At 32.6% G+C, this 7,688-nt stretch overlaps 1 protein-coding gene across 1 annotated transcript; it reads left to right on the plus strand.

Moving 5' to 3' along the window:
• Window positions 1-3,976: 3,976 nt before the first annotated feature.
• Window positions 3,977-6,442, plus strand: LOC126923490 (gastrulation defective protein 1 homolog). Its single transcript, XM_050736978.1, has one exon. The coding sequence runs from the start codon at window positions 4,335-4,337 to the stop codon at window positions 6,333-6,335; it is 2,001 nt and encodes a 666-aa protein (XP_050592935.1). The 5' UTR covers window positions 3,977-4,334; the 3' UTR covers window positions 6,336-6,442.
• The last annotated feature ends 1,246 nt before the right edge of the window (window positions 6,443-7,688 follow it).

The following is a 7,688-nucleotide window of genomic DNA, read 5'->3' on the forward strand; positions in this document are numbered from 1 at the left end:
ATTAAATAATTGGGAAATGTAAGACTACGACGTCAGAAATTGGCAATAATTCGTTAAACTATCCGTGCCAGGTTCGCAATAATTTAGTGATAAGTGTCCCCGATGGAACATCAAATGTGATAGTGCCGAAAAAGATTCTCTAGGACCTGCCGAGTAATTTGCAGTTTTATTGCGACAATTAAAAGATAAATTGATGAAAATGATCTCGAGAAGATAATTCGAGGAACACTCGTCGCGAATGCGTCATTCGTTTGTAAAGTGGATAAGAGAATCTTAAACGAGAGATAAAGTTAAGAGCAAGAGGAATGAAATTTGAGGAAAGATAAAAAGAAGGAGAAGAAAACAAGCGTGAGAGTGAGAGAGGGACGAAACGAAATCCTACATCCGCGGTAGATGAATTTACTCGCGTTTTTTCCCAGATTATGCAATTTAAGATTGTTCTGTATATATATACATATATACATATATATATGACATAATCTTGGATCGTATCGATTATAACAGTGAGCGCACTGATTTGTAAACACGTAACAAAGAGAGAAAAAGGATTTGTTCGTGTGGGAAGGGGAGAAAGTGCGTGTGAGTGAGATAGAGAGAAAGTTAAGCGCGAATGAAATACGATGAAAGTGGGAGGGAAAAAGACGAAAGAGAGTGTATGAGAGTGAGAAAGAAACGTGTGAGAGAGAAGACACAAAATTTTTGTACCACCCCCGTAAATCAATTCCTGCTCTTCACCGAGCACCCTCCGATTAAAATAAAATTACACGAGTGTCTTTATTCTTACCCCTCATCGACAAAGATTTCATGAATACAAAAATATATGGAGAATTATGGAGAGCAATCGCTTGAAAGAAAATATCGCCTCGAATTTTTTACAGCGTAGCTCAATAAAAATGTTCGCATTCAACAAAGTGTCTTGTCTATTTCATTCTATTTCTGAAAGAAAATATTCTGACGTTCTTTTGCTCTTTTTGATTTAGTCTCCTTTGGTTTAATTGTTTTTCTATAATTAATTCTGGTCGTGCGAAAGATCATTGGACGAAGATATCCCAAAACATTTTTCACATGGAATGAAGACGAAGAAATACGATAAATCGAGTGAAAATAAAATAGGAAATTTTGTATATTTCGAGTGCAAAACGTAGAAAGTAAATTGCACGAGTTTCGTGGTAAATTGAATGAGAAAATTACAGTGGCCTTGTTTTAATCCTCGTGTCTATTGCCATTTCTTTTCTTTTTTTCTTTTTTTAAGCACGTATCTTCTTCCATCACTTCATCGTTGCCATTTCCATTTTCCTCTCGTCGTTTGGCCTCTTTCCTTCTTGAATATTAATATTCTCGATCGTTCTGCGTTTAACCTTAGTCCTTTTCCTTTCAGGCAATTCTTCTTTCTCTTCGTCGTTTCTCATGCTGGCCCTTTGTTAGCAGTGCTATGTCATCTGTTTAGAACAGTGATCGTATCTCATTTTCTTCTTATTGCCTGCCCTCTGAACATTTCCTCTCTTTAAATCCATCGTATCCGTCTTGCCTCAAACTTTTATCTGACATATTCCCATCACCTTCACTCTTACTTTACGTTTCTTCGTAAATCTCATCGAGGATTCTTGTCCTCAGCGCCCCGCTGACTTTCATTATTCCTTTTATCCCATGGCCTTGCTCAACTTGCCTCTGTTTACTTTATCAATAGCCATAATTTTAATTTGTATCTTGCGTCAGACAAAATAAAGATGATTAGAGATTTTTGTCGAGTAAAAATTCAATAATCGAAAAATTCAGAAATAAAATTGATTGAGGAATGAAAGAGAAATTAGATTAAGAAGAAATTCGTTCGAATTATCTACTCCAATTTTCTGTATGACAGACAATTTTTAATAATCTGAAATAAACATAATCATTTCCAGTTTCTGATTAATAAAATTAACTATTTTATTTTACTTTTTAGTTGTTGGTCGTCGATTCAGATACACCGGTCAATCGTTCGATAGGAAACGATATTAAAATGATAAAATTTGATGAATAATATTTAATAAAATATCTCAGAAAGTTATCGAAAGAAATTATACGAAAAGGGTGACAGGTGATGCGAGCAGGAAGTGGCGGGGATGGCCACTGTTCCGGAAGCGACGAATTCCTCGTTGTGTGTGCATGTGTGAGCGCGTATTTAGATAAGTTTTCGTATATTGCATAAAAATATGTTTATTACATATTTTCACTATGCCGACACGTACTTTTGTGCCTCACTACCCACCTGCCACGTATTATCCTACGATTTTACCTCATTCTTACTGCACCAGGGGGTGAAAACCACCCTCGATGAAAGTTTCTTCGATTTTCGCGGCGAAAACGATATGAATGCAAGAGATGACGGTTCAAGGAACAAAAATAGACATTGAAGAAGAAGTTTACACAACCGAAGAACAGGTAGATGCTGAGAAATGCGATTTGCATATTATAAATTGAGAAGAAGACGATATTTAAAGAAAGGACAAATTCATACATATAAGGTGAGACAAATAAAGTGTTACAAGCCAGTTTCTAAGGAATTACTGCAGACACGTTGATTAATACGTTAATTAATAATAACACGTTTGTTAATATTACATTGAAATATCTTCGCGTTGTTTCAAACATTTAACAAAATTCTTTTTAACACAAGATGCGATTATTCCCTTTGTTTTTCGATGCTCTGTGATAAAGGCATTTGTTTAACTGTTTAACTGTGAAAACTAAAGAAACAGAATACTTTAAATAAATGAAATACTTTATTATTCAGTTTGATGTAAGAGTTGTTCGAATAACAAAGAATCAATTAATTTAAATAAACGTGAATATTAATATGGATAAAATATAACGTGAATAATGTAATTTACTCTATTTTAATATACGTACTATACTTGCTACATTTTGCAATGATAATATAAAACAAATTAATATAATATATCAATATGGTATAGTATAATTCCCTTTTCGTCCTCGTCACAGTCCTAGAACTACGTATTCCACTCTAAAGGAATTATCACTGCTGTCCTATTTAATTTGTTTGATAAAGCAAATCGATATTTGCAATGATTTCGAAGAAGATAATTTATTGCAACACTTTATTTACTTCATTCTGTGTGTATAGAATTGCTGTTCTATCGGTTTCAGGAGAATGAAATTAGGCAATGTGCGGAGAAAATCAAGCAAATGAAATTTATACGTGTATAGTTGCTTACATTTGTATACGGCTAGAATATATTAAAAGATCACGTGAGTAGTTTTTTAAAACGATCCAAGGAGTTTCCTCTTTCACGTCGTTTTACTATTGATTCGAACATCCGTAATAATTCGTAAATTTTCCTTTTTTCTTCGTTTCCATCGATGGATTATTGTTAATTTATTGTTATATCAATTAAAACGGAGGAAAAAGGAAGGAAAACAATTGGGCCGGAAACTATGTTGTTTCCAAAGTTTCAAACGGATAGGATGCTTATTTGAAAGTGGACTTACTGTTTGATCGCACAGTTTATAGAAAGAAAATTGTATAACAAACATGTAATTTGGTAGCGAGTGTGTTTGCAAGCTTACAATACTGGAGAAGCAAAGAACTTATTGTTAGATAATATAAATGTGAAACTTAAATCTTTGATTCTGTCGAATAAAAATTATAATTTTACACGAAATGCATATTGGTTGAGTGATAATACTGATTTCTGTTGAACTGACAGCATTGTCCTTTTTTTACATAAATTTTAATTAATATTCTAATAATTTACTTGATTATCGTTATTCTATAAGGATATCTTGTTACCTTTACTTTCCATAACCACTCCTCATTTTCCCAATAGATGGCAGAACGTGATTTGTCTGAAGCGCGTTTCAAAGCAAGGGCTTCGATTTTTGCCTTCGGACGAGGCATCTACTGCCATCTATCCATGAATACTTCAAGTTGCAGTTCCGCCTTTTCCTCATAGATGGCAGTACACGGTTTGTTCGACAAACGTTACAGAACAAGTAGCTGGACTTGTGTCTTCTTTGTGTTGCTGTTTCTGTTTCTGTTTCCATTTGTCTGCCTGCAAATAAATCAAATATTGAATTTCAAAAAAACGTGTTTCAGGAATGAAATTGTGAACTTTTGTGATCGTATATTCTTATTTGAAGTTTAAGATTTCTCCTTGTATCAATTCTATTAAGATTCCTTCTAAATTAAGCAAGTGTCAGATTATAAGACATCATAACCTCCAGTGTTTGTTTGACTTAATATGTCAAGTCTTATGGAATGTCTGAAGTAAGATTTTAAATAAAAAAAATTTATTTTATCGAAGAAGAATAAATTTTGTGAATATAATATAATTATGAATACGAAAAAGGTTATAACATTTGGAAAGATCAGTAAAGATTTATCTCGGGAACAAACGAAAAATACAGAATCTGTAAGTTCTGGATTTGGTACGTTTGGTAAAAAGTCATTGGAGACTAATATAACAAAAATGAATGAAATCAAACCAGAAGACGAAGAAGAATCTCAAAATTTGAAAGAGGTTATGGGCATAACTGGCTTTGGTAAAAAGGCCAAATCCTTTGACGTACAAGAAATGTTGGAGCATATTACAAAAACTATTAATACTAACAAAGCGATGTCTGAGAAAACAAAAGCTATCGATAAAGAGACTAAAATACAATTATTAGAGGAAGCTAAAAGTAGCGATGCTGCTGATAATGGAAATACTAATGATAGCAAGGATGAAGAGGATGATTTTATTGGTCCTCCGATACCTCATGGGCTTGAGAATTCAACATTGTCAGAACGATCTACAAAAGTAAAAGATAAAGACGACGACGATGATGAAAGCGATGAAGATGACAATGAATCTGATACTGAAGAAGAATTAATGTTGAAAGACAAAGTTCCATGTAGCCATGAAGTTATAATGACTCATGGAACAAAAGCAGTAACAGCTATTGCAGCAGATCCTTCTGGAGCAAGATTAGCTTCAGGTTCTATCGATTATGATGTTTGTTTCTGGGATTTTGCTGGTATGGATTCGTCTATGAGAAGTTTCAGAACGCTACAACCTTGTGAAAATCATCCAATTAAATGTCTACAATATTCAATGACTGGTGATGTTATATTAGTCATATCAGGTTCTGCACAAGCAAAAGTTTTGGACAGAGATGGTTTTGAAAAATGCGAAACTGTGAAAGGTGATCAATATATATCAGACATGGCACGTACAAAAGGTCATACAGCAGGATTAAACAGTGGTTGTTGGCATCCATTTACAAAGGAAGAATACCTTACTTGTTCACAAGATAGTACTTGTAGAATATGGATTTTATATAGACCACGTGCTCATAAACATTTAATAAAGTGTAGAGCACAAAATGGAGTTAAAACAATACCAACTACATGTAGCTATAGCAGAGAAGGTACTGTAGTTGCCTGTGGTTGTATAGATGGTTCTATACAGATGTGGGATCATAGAAAAAATTTTGTGAATCCATCGCTGATTCAAAGGAATGCACATGCACAGGGTAGTGAGATATCAAGCTTAAGTTTCTCTTATCTTGGACAAATGCTTGCAACCAGAAGTTGCGACGATACGTTGAAGCTTTGGGATTTGAGAGCATTTAAAACACCTGTCTTTGAAGCAAACAATTTATATTCCAGATATGATACGACTGATTGCATGTTTAATCCTGATGATTCAATTCTCATTACAGGAGAATCATTGAATAGGAATCAAAATACTGGTAGAATACTATTTTATGATACAAAAACCTTTGATCTAATTAATGAAATAAGCGTAACAAACTCGCATGTTATTAAAACATTATGGCATCCAAAACTAAATCAAATATTTGTTGGTTGTGGAAATGGAATAGTTAAAGTATATTACGATTCTAAGAAGAGCTTAAGAGGAGCTAAATTGTGCGTTGTAAAAACGCATTTGAAACAAAAACACATTGAAGTAATGTCAACCCAACAGATTATTACACCACATGCACTTCCATTGTTCAGACAGGACAGGCCTAAATCTGTTCGTAAACAAATGGAAAAAGATCGTTTGGATCCTGTTAAATCAAGAAGACCAGATTTACCAATTACTTCTGGGCAGGGTGGCAGAGTTGCATCTTCTGGTGGAACGCTTAGCTCTTATGTAATTCGAAATTTGGGACTTAGTAAGAGAATAGAAGACGACCAAGATCCTCGAGAGGCTATTTTGAAATATGCAAAAGTAGCAGAAGAGAATCCATACTGGATTGCCCCAGCGTATAAGAAAACTCAACCACAAACAATATTCCAGTCAGATGAGCAAGATGGAGCGTCAAGTGCGAAAAAGCAGAAGACTTGAAGACTGTACATTGCTCTTCAGACGTGTTTATATTATTGTATATAATATTCGATGAAAACCATCTATGTAAAGTATTAATAAATAGAATACATTACGTCTAAAACCAATCTTTAGCTTAATTAATCGATTTCCTGTGCTTAATTGTATGTTTGTATGCATGCAGTGTGTACTGAAATGTTTTGAAAAGCTTCTGCTTCCTTCATATTTAATCTACACAAATTATTTATTATTGAGCAACTATATTTCTTAATATAGTAAAGTAATTTGAACGATGTTTATCATCGTGGTGTTTGTATATTTTTTCGAAACTTTATTTAGTAATCTTATTCCTTAAGATACGATATCGTACATGCTTAATACAACGTACATGCAATTTAATAATACTTTACAACAATACTTTGTGAAAATTCAAATGAAAATGTTTTCCGTTTTACAAACACCATTCTTAATTCTTTTCGGTTTTCATTTATTTGAACATTTTTATTTAACGTTTATTTTTATTTAAACGCTTCAAATTCAGTTTTTGTTAATATATTCAATTTATAGTACTTCGTTCGTTTAGTGTGGAAAGGTATTTTTCGATTAAAAATTTAGTATTATGTTGCCGAGTTAGGAACTACCAATTATTTATATCATTAAATATACTTTTTGATCGCATTGTATACGAATTACGATCAAATAATCGATTTTTAAAGTGAGGACCCAAAAACCGATAATAAAAGAAGCGAATATTTACAATATTTAATTAATCAACTAGTCTTAGCTACTTTATAATCTACAAAAAATAGACAATCTCTACACTTTTCTTTATAATTATTACAAGAGAAGAAACATACACGATTTTTTCCATAAATACCTCTAATTATCGCAATATATTGCTACATTGTTTCAACGTGATTTTCCAATCATTGGATTTATTCATGTGTAAAGAATTTTGTCGAAGGAATTTATCATTATATTAATTTTTACACAACTAGAAATAATCTTTTTAAGCTCTTAGATGTAGCACTTAGTCGGTATGATACTGGCAGAAATAATATTTGAATTCTCTCCTCGTAGTATTTTTATAACTATTAATTTTTAATCATTATCTCTTACGTTCTTCTAATGCAGGCATCCACTCCTTTGTACGATTGAATTAATATTATTAGTAAAGGTTAAAGTAAAGGTTAAATTGCAAGTTACTAATATTAATAAATCTCCTTGCATAGCGGTAACAAATTTAACAATAAAAGGGATCAAATTCTACAAATAAATTTTATAAATCACCATTTGGTTATTTTATAACTTATTCTGCAAATATTTATTTTATTGCAGTATCGATCAAAATAATATCGTTTGTCCTTCAGTTGT

The sequence above is a fragment of the Bombus affinis genome, chromosome 13, assembly GCF_024516045.1.
Source record: "Bombus affinis isolate iyBomAffi1 chromosome 13, iyBomAffi1.2, whole genome shotgun sequence".
Lineage (NCBI taxonomy): Eukaryota > Metazoa > Arthropoda > Insecta > Hymenoptera > Apidae > Bombus > Bombus affinis.

Bases quoted from the DNA above. Each gene is read 5' to 3' on its own strand.
- LOC126923490 (XM_050736978.1), top strand. From the start codon at position 4,335: ATGAATACGAAAAAGGTTATAACATTTGGAAAGATCAGTAAAGATTTA.